The sequence below is a fragment of the Bufo gargarizans genome, chromosome 5 (assembly GCF_014858855.1).
Source record: "Bufo gargarizans isolate SCDJY-AF-19 chromosome 5, ASM1485885v1, whole genome shotgun sequence".
NCBI classification, from domain to species: Eukaryota; Metazoa; Chordata; class Amphibia; order Anura; family Bufonidae; genus Bufo; species Bufo gargarizans.
In genome coordinates this window covers 462,743,348-462,757,355 of record NC_058084.1, presented here as the reverse complement: position 1 = coordinate 462,757,355, position 14,008 = coordinate 462,743,348, and the positions used below count along the sequence as shown (strand labels likewise).

Genomic DNA, 14,008 nt, shown 5'->3' with positions numbered 1-14,008 from the left:
CAGCCTGTGCACTGAGGAGTTAATGATTTTAAACTGCTATCAGAAGAGACGCTGCAGATCTGAGTTTTGGAGGGAAAAGCCAGACACAGCGAACTTTTTACTGTCTGGTTTAGCTCTGTCAGATTGTTATTTATGACTGAAAACTGCTTGGTCATTCCCACTGACTTGTATTGAGGTCTAATGCAAGTCTATGGCAACATATGTTTCTCTCAAAGGGTTTCTACCATCAGAATTTCTGTTATGTGCTAATGTCAGCAGTACATAACGGTGTTCTTTTTTACATTTGTCCCTGTGGCCGTTCTCCTAAAAAACACACTTTTACAATATGCTAATGAGCCTCTCGGTGCTATGTGGGCGTTGATTCAGCACCTAGAGGCTCGGTATACTAACCATTTATCCCGCCCAGGTCCTCCGTCTAGCCCGCCCCACTACTCCTCTTGATTGATGTCCAGGTTTGCAGCATCGCTGACGAAATCCCGCGCCTGCGCCGTCCACTTCTGTATTCGGCGCAATGAGGAAGCCGGCACCAGGAGCGCACAATGGGGTGCACAATGCCTTACCATCCCTTCCAGAGAGTAGGAACATGTGTAGACACCTTGATGGTGTCCAGTGCACCCAGAGTAGCATGGGGGGTCACCTCAAACCCGGCTACTGCATTAGAAAATCGAGGTACAGTAGTAGCCGGTGTGGCGAAGATCTGCAGATGATCACGCTAGGGAGGCACGTTCCCGATGTTTTGAAACGCGCGACGGGGAGAGGCAGCGGCGGCCGTGCGGGCATCAGAAGCGAAGCGGGTGTTGGGGTAAGTATAACCAGTATGAGGGGCCCGGGTATTTTGGGGGGGCATTATAATTCATCATATTTTGCCTGCAGAAGAACAGTTCCAATATACTTTCTGTCTCGAAGTTGCGTGGAGCGTCCGATCTGGATCTTGGTCACCTGACGCTTCTATTTGGAAAGTCTTGCATCCGAGAAGGTCAGGTTTCTGGTCTCCTCTATGGATGGGAGCGTCACTTCTGCAAAGGACGGAGGAGCCGCTGGGGATGGGGTCGGAGTTATTCGTCTTAGTGGCGCACGTGGAGACGAGGTGGATTCCGTAATCAGGAGGCGAATGGGTCTGCCCGTCCACAGCACCTCCCTGGTCCTGGGCTGGTAAAACGATGCAATATACCAACTTTATAACATGGGATTAACCCTTTCTTTTTCTGACATGCTCGACAATGGGGCAGGGCTTTGCAGAAAGGGTGCAGCTTTGTAGGAGGGAGAGCCTAAAAATCTGTCCGAAAGTAAGCCAACCAATAGTCGGTATAGAGTCAGAGATCCCTGCGCCAGATTTATCATCCAGCCTGAGCCCCTGTGACGGCCGGGCTATGCTTACGCCGTCCACGGGATTAGTAAATCCGTCCCACTATATGGTGAGCGCGAGGTGCACTGCGGCGGAAAGCATTCAGTGCTGAGGGGGGGTGTACGCCAGGTACCTACCACTGCATAACCTTGTACCTATGGATAGCAATTAATGACCAGTGAATAAGTCACAGTCCCTCAGGAGCGCAAAACAGCAAAAGGCGCTGGACAAGGCAAGAAGGAGAAATGTCTATTACTTTATCGATATCATGTAAAAAACAGAGACTAAGAACGTCAGATATGAATAAAAAAATCCATACAATGCGAAACAGAGCACAACAGAGACACCTAGTGGCTACAAATGGTAAGGGCGGCTGGGAAAATGCAAGTGTGTAATGTATACGGAGCAGAGCTGTGTGTGTGTAATGTAGACGGTGCAGAGCTGTGTGTGTAATGTATACGGAGCAGAGCCGTGTGTGTAATATAGACGGGGCAGAGCCGTGTGTGTGTAATGTATACGGAGCAGGGCTGTGTGTGTAATGTAGACGGGGCAGCAGAGCTGTGTGTGTGTAATGTAGACGGTGCAGAGCTGTGTGTGTAGTGTATACGGAGCAGAGCTGTGTGTGTGTAATGTATACGGAGCAGGGCTGTGTGTGTAATGTATACGGAGCAGGGCTGTGTGTGTAATGTAGACGGTGCAGAGCTGTGTGTGTAATGTAGACGGGGCAGAGCTGTGTGTGTAATGTAGACGGTGCAGAGCTGTGTATGTAGTGTAGACGGGGCAGAGCTGTGTGTGTAATGTAGACGGTGCAGAGCTGTGTGTGTAGTGTAGACGGGGCAGAGCTGTGTGTGTAATGTAGACGGTGCAGAGCTGTGTATGTAGTGTAGATGGGGCAGCAGAGCTGTGTGTGTAGTGTAGACAGGGCAGCAGAGCTGTGTGTGTAATGTAGACGGTGCAGAGCTGTGTGTGTAGTGTAGACAGGGCAGAGCTGTGTGTGTAATGTAGATGGGGCAGAGCTGTGTATGTAGTGTAGATGGGGCAGCAGAGCTGTGTGTGTAGTGTAGACAGGGCAGCAGAGCTGTGTGTGTAATGTAGACGGTGCAGAGCTGTGTGTGTAGTGTAGACGGTGCAGAGCCGTGTGTGTGTAATGTATACGGAGCAGGGCTGTGTGTGTAATGTAGACGGGGCAGAGCCGTGTGTGTGTAATGTATACGGAGCAGAGCTGTGTGTGTAATGTAGACGGGGCAGAGCCGTGTGTGTGTAATGTATACGGAGCAGAGCTGTGTGTGTAATGTAGACGGGGCAGCAGAGCTGTGTGTGTTTAATGTAGACGGTGCAGAGCCGTGTGTGTGTAATGTATACGGAGCAGGGCTGTGTGTGTAATGTAGACGGGGCAGCAGAGCTGTGTGTGTAGTGTAGACAGTGCAGAGCCGTGTGTGTGTAATGTAGACGGGGCAGCAGAGCTGTGTGTGTGTAATGTAGACGGTGCAGAGCTGTGTGTGTGTAATGTAGACGGGGCAGCAGAGCTGTGTGTGTGTAATGTAGACGGTGCAGAGCCGTGTGTGTGTAATGTAGACGGGGCAGCAGAGCTGTGTGTGTGTAATGTAGACGGTGCAGAGCTGTGTGTGTAGTGTAGACGGTGCAGGGCTGTGTGTGTAATGTAGACGGGGCAGCAGAGCTGTGTGTGTAGTGTAGATGGGGCAGAGCTGTGTGTAGTGTAGACGGGGCAGCAGAGCTGTGTGTGTAGTGTAGACGGTGCAGAGCTGTGTGTGTAATGTAGACGGTGCAGAGCTGTGTGTGTAGTGTAGATGGGGCAGAGCTGTGTATGTAGTGTAGATGGGGCAGCAGAGCTGTGTATGTAGTGTAGATGGGGCAGAGCTGTGTATGTAGTGTAGATGGGGCAGAGCTGTGTGTGTAGTGTAGACGGTGCAGAGCTGTGTGTGTAGTGTAGACGGTGCAGAGCTGTGTGTGTAATGTAGACGGGGCAGAGCTGTGTGTGTAATGTAGATGGGGCAGAGCTGTGTGTAGTGTAGACGGGGCAGCAGGGCTGTGTGTGTAGTGTGTATGGTGCAGAGCTGTGTGTCTAGTGTAGACGGGGCAGCAGAGCTGTGTGTGTAATGTAGACGGTGCAGAGCTGTGTGTGTAGTGTAGACGGTGCAGGGCTGTGTGTGTAATGTAGACGGTGCAGGGCTGTGTGTGTAGTGTAGACGGGGCAGCAGAGCTGTGTGTGTAGTGTAGACGGGGCAGCAGAGCTGTGTGTGTAGTGTAGACAGGGCAGCAGAGCTGTGTGTGTAGTGTAGACGGGGCAGAGCTGTGTGTGTAATGTAGACGGTGCAGAGCTGTGTGTGTAGTGTAGATGGGGCAGAGCTGTGTGTGTAATGTAGACGGTGCAGGGCTGTGTGTGTAATGTAGACGGTGCAGAGCTGTGTGTGTAGTGTAGATGGGGCAGAGCTGTGTGTGTAATGTAGACTGTGCAGGGCTGTGTGTGTAGTGTAGACGGGGCAGCAGAGCTGTGTGTGTAGTGTAGATGGGGCAGAGCTGTGTGTAGTGTAGACGGGGCAGCAGAGCTGTGTGTGTAATGTAGACGGTGCAGAGCTGTGTGTGTAGTGTAGACAGGGCAGAGCTGTGTGTGTAGTGTAGACAGGGCAGAGCTGTGTGTGTAATGTAGACAGTGCAGAGCTGTGTGTGTAGTGTAGACGGGGCAGAGCTGTGTGTGTAGTGTAGACGGGGCAGAGCTGTGTGTGTAGTGTAGACGGAGCAGAGCTGTGTGTGTAGTGTAGACGGGGCAGCAAAGCTGTGTGTGTAGTGTAGACAGGGAAGAGCTGTGTGTGTAATGTAGACGGTGCAGAGCTGTGTGTGTAATGTAGACGGGGCAGCAGAGCTGTGTGTGTAGTGTAGACGGGGCAGAGCTGTGTGTGTAGTGTAGACGGGGCAGAGCTGTGTGTGTAGTGTAGACCGGTCAGAGCTGTGTGTGTAATGTAGACGGGGCAGAGCTGTGTGTGTAGTGTAGACGGGGCAGAGCTGTGTGTGTAGTGTAGACGGGGCAGAGCTGTGTGTGTAGTGTAGACGGGGCAGAGCTGTGTGTGTAGTGTAGACGGTGCAGAGCTGTGTGTGTAATGTAGACGGTGCAGAGCTGTGTGTGTAATGTAGACGGGGCAGCAGAGCTGTGTGTGTAGTGTAGACGGGGCAGCAGAGCTGTGTGTGTAGTGTGTATGGTGCAGAGCTGTGTGTGTAGTGTAGACGGGCAGCAGAGCAGTGTGTGTAGTGTAGACGGGGCAGCAGAGCTGTGTGTGTAGTGTAGACGGGGCAGAGCTGTGTGTAGTGTAGACGGGGCAGCAGAGCTGTGTGTGTAGTGTGTATGGTGCAGAGCTGTGTGTGTAGTGTAGACGGGGCAGCAGAGCTGTGTGTGTAGTGTAGACGGGGCAGCAGAGCTGTGTGTGTAGTGTAGACGGGGCAGCAGAGCTGTGTGTGTAGTGTAGACGGTCACGGCACTCCAAAAGCTTCCTTATTCAGTGTTCTTTATTGCACTATCAAGCTTGATAAAGACTTCATTGTCGAAACGTTGCTGCTGTATTTTTGGTGCAATAAAGAACACTGAATAAGGAAGCTTTTGGAGTGCCGTGACCTTCTTCATTTTTACATGGTAACCTTGGGGGTCTTTGAGGCCGGGACTTGACGCTACGAGCACCGCCGCAAAATCTTTTGAGTTTTTCCAAGTAAGTGGTGCTGTCCTACCACCTATTTTTTGTGTAGTGTAGACGGAGCAGAGCTGTGTGTGTAGTGTAGACGGAGCAGAGCTGTGTGTGTAGTGTAGACGGGGCAGCAGAGCTGTGTGTGTAGTGTAGACGGAGCAGAGCTGTGTGTGTAGTGTAGACGGAGCAGAGCTGTGTGTGTAGTGTAGACGGAGCAGAGCTGTGTGTGTAGTGTAGACGGAGCAGAGCTGTGTGTGTAGTGTAGACGGGGCAGCAGAGCTGTGTGTGTAGTGTAGACGGAGCAGAGCTGTGTGTGTAGTGTAGACGGAGCAGAGCTGTGTGTGTAGTGTAGACGGAGCAGCAGAGCTGTGTGTGTAGTGTAGACGGAGCAGAGCTGTGTGTGTAGTGTAGACGGGGCAGCAGAGCTGTGTGTGTAGTGTGTATGGTGCAGAGCTGTGTGTGTAGTGTAGACGGGGCAGCAGAGCTGTGTGTGTAGTGTAGACGGGGCAGCAGAGCTGTGTGTGTAGTGTAGACGGGGCAGCAGAGCTGTGTGTGTACTGTAGACGGGGCAGCAGAGCTGTGTGTGTAGTGTAGACGGGGCAGCAGAGCTGTGTGTGTAATGTAGACGGGGCAGCAGAGCTGTGTGTGTAATGTAGACGGAGCAGAGCTGTGTGTGTAGTGTAGACGGGGCAGCAGAGCTGTGTGTGTAGTGTAGACGGGGCAGCAGAGCTGAGTGTGTATGGTACAGAGCTGTGTGTGTAGTGTAGACGGGGCAGCAGAGCTGTGTGTGTAGTGCAGACGGGGCAGCAGAGCTGTGTGTGTAGTGTAGACGGAGCAGAGCTGTGTGTGTAGTGTAGACGGGGCAGCAGAGCTGTGTGTGTAGTGTAGACGGAGCAGAGCTGTGTGTGTAGTGTAGACGGAGCAGAGCTGTGTGTGTAGTGTAGACGGGGCAGCAGAGCTGTGTGTGTAGTGTAGACGGGGCAGCAGAGCTGTGTGTGTAGTGTGTATGGTGCAGAGTTGTGTGTGTAGTGTGTATGGTGCAGAGCTGTGTGTGTAGTGTAGACGGGGCAGCAGAGCTGTGTGTGTAGTGTAGACGGGGCAGCAGAGCTGTGTGTGTAGTGTAGACGGGGCAGCAGAGCTGTGTGTGTAGTGTGTATGGTACAGAGCTGTGTGTGTAGTGTAGACGGGGCAGCAGAGCTGTGTGTGTAGTGTTGACGGGGCAGCAGAGCTGTGTGTAATGTGTATGGTACAGAGCTGTGTGTGTAGTGTAGACGGGGCAGCAGAGCTGTGTGTGTAGTGTAGACGGGGTAGCAGAGCTGTGTGTGTAGTGTAGACGGGGCAGCAGAGCTGTGTGTGTAGTGTAGACGGGGCAGCAGAGCTGTGTGTGTAGTGTAGACGGGGCAGCAGAGCTGTGTGTGTAGTGTAGACGGGGCAGCAGAGCTGTGTGTGTAGTGTAGACGGGGCAGCAGAGCTGTGTGTGTAGTGTGTATGGTACAGAGCTGTGTGTGTAGTGTAGACGGGGCAGCAGAGCTGTGTGTGTAGTGTAGACGGGGCAGCAGAGCTGTGTGTGTAGTGTGTATGGTGCAGAGTTGTGTGTGTAGTGTGTATGGTGCAGAGCTGTGTGTGTAGTGTACGGTGCAGAGCTGTGTGTGTAGTGTAGACGGGGCAGCAGAGCTGTGTGTGTAGTGTGTATGGTGCAGAGCTGTGTGTGTAGTGTAGACGGGGCAGCAGAGCTGTGTGTAGTGTAGACGGGGCAGCAGAGCTGTGTGTGTAGTGTAGACGGGGCAGCAGAGCTGTGTGTAGTGTAGACGGGGCAGCAGGGCTGTGTGTGTAGTGTAGACGGGCAGCAGAGCTGTGTGTGTAGTGTAGACGGGGCAGCAGAGCTGTGTGTGTAGTGTAGACGGGGCAGCAGAGCTGTGTGTGTAGTGTAGACGGGGCAGAGCTGTGTGTGTGTAGTGTAGACGGGGCAGCAGAGCTGTGTGTGTAGTGTAGACGGGGCAGCAGAGCTGTGTGTGTAGTGTAGACGGGGCAGATCTGTGTGTGTGTGTAATGTAGACGGTGCAGAGCTGTGTGTGTAGTGTAGACGGGGCAGCAGAGCTGTGTGTAGTGTAGACGGGGCAGCAGGGCTGTGTGTGTAGTGTAGACGGGGCAGCAGAGCTGTGTGTGTAATGTAGACGGTGCAGAGCTGTGTGTGTAGTGTAGACGGGGCAGCAGAGCTGTGTGTAGTGTAGACGGGGCAGCAGGGCTGTGTGTGTAGTGTAGACGGGGCAGCAGGGCTGTGTGTGTAGTGTAGACGGGGCAGCAGAGCTGTGTGTAGTGTAGACGGGGCAGCAGAGCTGTGTATGTAGTGTGTATGGTGCAGAGTTGTGTGTGTAGTGTGTATGGTGCAGAGCTGTGTGTGTAGTGTAGACGGGGCAGCAGAGCTGTGTGTAGTGTAGACGGGGCAGCAGAGCTGTGTATGTAGTGTGTATGGTGCAGAGCTGTGTGTGTAGTGTGTATGGTGCAGAGCTGTGTGTGTAGTGTAGACGGGGCAGCAGAGCTGTGTGTAGTGTAGACGGGGCAGCAGAGCTGTGTGTGTAGTGTGTATGGTGAAGAGCTGTGTGTGTAGTGTAGACGGGGCAGCAGAGCTGTGTGTAGTGTAGACGGGGCAGCAGAGCTGTGTGTGTAGTGTGTATGGTGCAGCAGAGCTGTGTGTAGTGTAGACGGGGCAGCATAGCTGTGTGTGTAGTGTGTATGGTGTAGAGCTGTGTGTGTAGTGTAGACGGGGCAGCAGAGCTGTGTGTGTAATGACATCATCCAAAGTCCACTCCTTTACTTTTCTTCTAGAATTTAGTCTCCTCCCGATTCTAAACAACCAATCACAGAGCTGAACAGATCAGCCAATCCGGAGTGGCTCCCTGTGACCAATCAGAGCGCGTGTAAGGTTGTAGCCGGAAGTGCGGTGCACATGGGGCCGTGCGGTTCTGCTCGTTCCTGCGTGTCCTTGTCCTGTGAGTGTGAACAGTGTGCAGCCCGTGCTCTCTGCTCAGCCCACCTGTAACCCTTTCCTACCCTCTGTCCAAGGTGAAGTGCCTCCATTTCCTTTTAGGAAGAATTAAAGGGATTTTCCAGCTTTACAGGCGGTGATATGGAGGGGGGTTCCCAGCTGGACCTATAAGGTAATGTGTCTATACTGCAGATAGAACACGTGGTTCTCTTACATTCTGTACATTTATCTGATCTCTTAGATTTTTTGTATTTTTTTTACTTTGAAGTTAAAGGGGTTGTCTGCTTTTGGCTGAAATTTCCAAAAAGCCATGACATGCTAAAGTGGCTGATCCTTACGATAGCGGGGCCCGCGGCATGTGAACAGATCGTCTTGTACATAGATTCCAAGATGGCGGTCGTGTAATTTACCCACCTGACCGCCTCCCCAGCTGCGTCCTGTACTGCACAGGCGTCAAGTGTTTGGATTTTGCTCCCCGTCGCTGGAGCTTAGCCGCGCTCAGGCCAGTGATACTAGTCGTGACGTCACTGGCCCAGCAGTAAACAGTGAGAAGGCTGTGGAGCGCCGCTGCCTTCTCAAACAGCTGACCGGCGGGGGTCCCGGGTGTCGGACCCCCGCTGATCATATGCTGATGATCTATCCAGAGCAAAACTACAACTTCCAGCATGCCCTAATAGCTGAAGGTTATCCAGGCACGCTGGGAGTCGTAGTTTTGCAACAGCTGGAGGGCCGCAGGTTGGGCATCTCTGCTTTAAGCATTTATAGCACCTCTGTATGCCTAAAAGGTGCGTGTCCCACCTCCATGGACCTCGCTTATCAGGAGACTTGGGGTCCTGTAACGGCTGTTTACTGATTCACCAAATCTCTTTATGTTTCAGTGTAAAAAATCAGTAAGTTTCTACAATGTGGGAGAAAACTGGTGGAAACCCACGCAATTACAAAGAACGTACAAACTCCACGCAGATGTTGCCCGTGGTCAGATTTGAACCCAGGACCTCAGTGCTGCAAGGCACCAGCGCCATTTTTTTCTGTCCTCTTACTTTATAATGGGCTCTACGTGAACGCCGTTAATACCAATGGACTTGAAGTCCAAAGAAACGGCTGCAGCGCCACTGTTCCTTTCAACGGCTGATTGGTGGGGGTGACAGAAGTTAGGACCCCCTCTCCCCCACCAGTCAGATATTGATGACCTACCCTGAGGATAGCCCATCAATATGAGTCCCGGAAAACTCTTTTAAATATATCCCTTTATATATCGTACTAGAAAGTGTCTGGTAAAGAGGTTTTCCGTTTAACCACCTAAGGCTACTTTCACACTAGTGTTAATATTTTCCGGTATTGAGATCCGTCATAGGGTCTCAATAGCGGAAAAAAAACTCTTCTGTTTTGTCCCCATTCATTGTCAATGGGGACAAAACGTAACAGAACGGAATGCTCCAAAATGCGTTACGTTCTCATACCGCAGAGCAAACCCCAACATGCTGCAGTTTGCTTTCCGTCCTGGGATGCGGAGCAAGACGGATCGGTCATGACCCACAATGTAAGTCAATGGGGGCGGATACATTTTCTCTGACACAATAGAACACGGATCCGTCCCCCATTGACTTTTAATGGAGTTCATCACGGATCTGTCTCGGCCATGTTAAAGATAATACAACAGGATCTGTTCATATCGGATGCAGGCGGTTGTATTATCAGTAACGGAAGCGTTTTTGCTGAACCCTGCCGGATCCAGTAAAAACGCTAATGTGAAAATAGCCGAACAGTTCTCCCGAGCTCTGCTTGGGCCTTGGGAAAAGGCCTTAACAATTTCAGCCCAAGCAGAGTAAATAGGGGGGGGCTGTTTTAGGCTTTCATATCTCGGGCTGTGTAGCGACTAGAGACATGGGCCTGGTCTTGTTTGAAAGCCCCCAAGACAGCATTAGCCCCTATACATCGTGAGATATAGCCTTTAGAAATAGGGTCAGTAATGATAGCAGCTCTAAAAGTGAAACCAGGTTTCAGTTGCTATCCCTCCCGACCTGATTTTAAAAAGGCTATATCTCCTTACCTAATGCTTAGATTGTCAGCTTTCAAACAAGACCAGGCCCACATCTCTAGCTGCTACACAGCCTGATATATGAAGCTGTTTTGTATATAGGTCTATTCATGTTTTATGTTTATTAGTTTTGCCATGTTATAGTCACTTATTTTATTTTTTTTCCAATTGCTTTAGACTGAGGAGCTAACCCCACCACCACCATGGCACTGAAAATACTAACCAACGTAACTGGGAATGTCGTGACTTGCTTGAAGAGTGCCAGAAATGGTAAAGCAGTGGCAAGCTTTACCCTTGCCGTTCCTAGCCTACTGTGGCCGAGGTTCTACTCGCAACAGCTTACACAAAATGAAGTAAAAGCACCTGTTGAAAACCTAAACCTGGTAACCAACCTGGAGAAAATGGGGGTGGACCTCTCACTGGTCAGAAAGCGGCACGCCATTCTCCTCAAGAAGACGACTACGCACGAGCAGAAACTCAAACAGTTTCTTATAGACAAAGGCGCAGATGCCAAGATGGTGGCAAGCATCATTTCCAGGTACCCCCGGGCCATAACGCGCGATTATGAACTCTTAGAAGAGATGTGGGACATTTGGAAAGGGATATTGGGGATGGACGCCACCATCCTAAGTGTTGCACTGCGTTCTCCGGAGTCTTTCTTCCGAACGTCTAATACTGAGAACCTGTTGAGGAATATCCGTTTCCTCCAGTCCCTCGGATTGCCTCCCAAAGTCCTCAGCCAGCTGATGGTCAAGTCGCCCAGGACTTTTGCAAACAGCGTTGACCTCAACAAGCAGAACGTGGAGTATTTACTGGACCTCTGCTCTCAGTTAGGGGGGAAGAACCCGCGGGAGTTTGTCAGGGAATTGATTTCTGCAAATATATATATTTTGACCAAAAGTACAAATCGCATCCAAACCAACGTACAGAATATGAAGTCCTTGATGAAGCTGGACGATGAGGCCCTGCTGCTGTGGATACAGGGCCAGGGCGCGCCCCTTTTGAGCCTCAGCTATACGTATTTTGAGGACAATTATAAGAGCGCTCAGGCGATACTCCAGTCGTTAGGGTGTACGGAAGCAGAGATAGCCCTCTATATCTTCATGTGTCCCAAAGTCCTACTTATGACGCCCAAGATATTTAAAAATAAGATCAACGTCCTGCTGGAGTGCGGCGTCGACGTGAAGGATATTCTCAACACCCCGAACATTCTGTCTGTGCACGTCAACAACCTAAAGGCCAGAATTGAGGAGCTGAAAGACTGCAGTTACGACTTCAGGGTCTCAAGCCTCAGTGTTCTCCAGCTCAGCCAGACAAAGTTTATCTCCAGGTTGGAGAAACTGCGCAGTTCAGGGTCTCTGGATAAGAGCGTTGGGCAGGACTGATGTGGGAAGGGTCGCTTTATATGTCATTTTATTTTTGGAATTAGAATTAAAAAATTTGCACTTGCTATATATTAAACCTGAAGGCTGTGCTGTGGTTTTATTATATTTACAAAGTTTCAACCTATCGGCCTTTACGCTGGGCAACATAGTTGGGTGGGCATTCAATAGGATATGGTGTCAATGTCAGATAGGTCCAGGTTCCATCTCTGGGACTCGCTCCTATTTCTTGTCCGGGCCACTGAACTGAAGGAGAGCACACTGCCCTCTGTTCACCACTATGGAGTCCTTAAATACCTGAGCACGTAGCAGTCCCGTAGCGGTGATTGGAGAGGTGGCCATGTATGCGCAGCATGCTCTCCTTTCACCGCTGTGGGACCTCCAAAGTTAGCCACGTGGGCTCACTCTGCTTTTTTTCTGTACTCCCATAGCAGTGAATGGAGAGCGTGCCATGCATGCTTGGGAGGGCCCCGTTCTGGAGCTAGGAGCGGGTCCCAGAGGTAGGACCCACTCCTTTCTGACATTGATGATGACATATCGCTAGGATGTGCCAATGTTTGAGATGGGAATACCCCTTTTAAAGCGGTGCTCCTCTTTGGACAATACCTTTTTGCTGGGGACATACGTAATCTCCCTGTGGGAGATCAAGCAGGAAATTTTTAATCTCCCTCCAGCGCCACCACAAGGGAGAGGAAGAATGACACCGTTCTCATTACAGTCAGTTGGCAGTCTGTGTTCAGTCCTCCAGGAAGAAATAAGTTTTATAACCACTGGTTAGATGAGCATCCTGAACAGGGTCCCAGCATTGGCTCGGAATTTCTTAGTAGATTCACTGAAAATAGGATTTCTAAACCCGACAACTCCCTTAGGGCTCATGCACGCGACATCCATGTTGTTTTGGCCAATCCATTGTAACAATGCCTGTCCTTGTCACGGAGGGCCGTATGGCTGTACTAGAATTCCATTTTATTATATTAGGATAAATAAAAAAGTGTTCGGGACAAGGCTCCAGTCTGTTCATGTATAACTGAAAGACTAGCAAATGCGCTTTAGCTGGTTAGAATCGGGATCCATGTTGCTAAGGCCTCATGCACACGACCGTAGTTCGGGTTCACTTCAACAGGGCCGCAAAAGATGCGGACAGCACTACGTGTGCTGTCTGCATCCTTTGCTCCGTTCTGTGGCCCCTCAAAAAAAAAAATATAGCATGTCCTATTCTTGTCCGTTTTGCGGACAAGAATAGGCATTTCTACAATGGGTCGCCCGTTCCGCAAATTGCTGAGGGCACACAGGCGGCTTACGATATTTTTTTTTGCGGACCGCAAAAAACTGCACGGTCGTGTGCATCAGGCATAAATGATAAGCTGCTCTGAAGCCCACCCAGGTGTGGGGGCCGATAGAGGAACACAGGGTTCCTCCTCTCTCTGTCGAACCGCTCAGATGTCGCAGTAGTATTAAAGGAGACCTAAACCTTCACACAAAGTATGGAAGGTGCAGCGGCGCTTCTCAGAGCGATCTGCAACCTACGGAGCACAGATCCTATATACGTTTTATGGATCCGTAATCCACATGCTACATATGCAGAGCAGAGCCATTAATCGCTCTGAGAAGCGCCGCTGGACCATCAGTGCTGTGGCACCAAAGAGGTTAGACAGACGGGTTTGACACTAGCGCCGATCTCAGCCATTGCAGTGGGAGCCTAGCTGTATAATAGAGCCGGCTCCCAGTGCAGAGGTTCGTTGGGGTGCACAAGTTGGCACTCACCATGACGTAGTTGTATTGTAGTGCAGGAAAGGGTTAAGGCGTATTGAAATATTGCTTCAAGCCTAGGCTGTGTCAGGTTTAAGAAGGGCTCATGCACACAAACGTATTTTCTCTCCGTTCCATATTTATTTTTTATTTTTTTTGCAGCCCGTATGCGGAACTATTAGTTTTAATGGGGCCGAAAAAAAAAATTAAAAATAATATATGGAAATGACTGCATTCCATATCCATATGTCCGTTCCGTCTCAGAAGCGGACCAGAGCAGGACGCCGTTCCTCCTCTGACGTCTCTGCTTCCCCCCCCCCTCCCTGGAGTCACTCTCGGACATATCCTCTATTCCTGGGGAAGTCCTGTCCGAAGAGGAGATTGGTGATTCATTATCTGACATGGATTCGGAATCATCTTCTAAGATTGCTTCCATGGTGGATAGCCTAGTAATGGCAGTTCGGGACACCTTTAAGGTGCAAGACGACCCTCCCTCCACTAGCCAGGGAGTGTCCTTCCTCCGCTCCAGGCAAACTCCAAAAGTGTTTCCCATGCATGACGACTTTTCTGTGGTCATTGCCAAGGCCTGGGACCACCCAGATCGTCGCTTTGCCCCGCCTAAGCAACTTGATTTACTATATCCCTTCCTGGCTGAGTCCGTGGCTAAATGGGTTTCCCCTCCCAAGGTGGATCCTCCGGTTGCACGTCTGGCCAAAAACACCGCCATTCCGGTAGCCGACGGCTCCTCCCTCCAGGATCCAGTAGACCATCGGATGGAGACAGTGTCTAAGTCCCTGTTTGCAACCAGCGGCTCAG

The 14,008-nt window shown here is 50.8% G+C and overlaps 1 protein-coding gene across 1 annotated transcript; it reads left to right on the top strand.

Annotated features, from left to right (window-relative positions):
• The first annotated feature begins 7,984 nt into the window (after positions 1 to 7,984).
• On the top strand, positions 7,985 to 11,522 carry LOC122938885 (transcription termination factor 1, mitochondrial-like). Its single transcript, XM_044294741.1, has 2 exons — positions 7,985 to 8,195; positions 10,239 to 11,522. The coding sequence occupies exon 2, from the start codon at positions 10,265 to 10,267 to the stop codon at positions 11,444 to 11,446; it is 1,182 nt and encodes a 393-aa protein (XP_044150676.1). The 5' UTR covers positions 7,985 to 8,195; positions 10,239 to 10,264; the 3' UTR covers positions 11,447 to 11,522.
• The last annotated feature ends 2,486 nt before the right edge of the window (positions 11,523 to 14,008 follow it).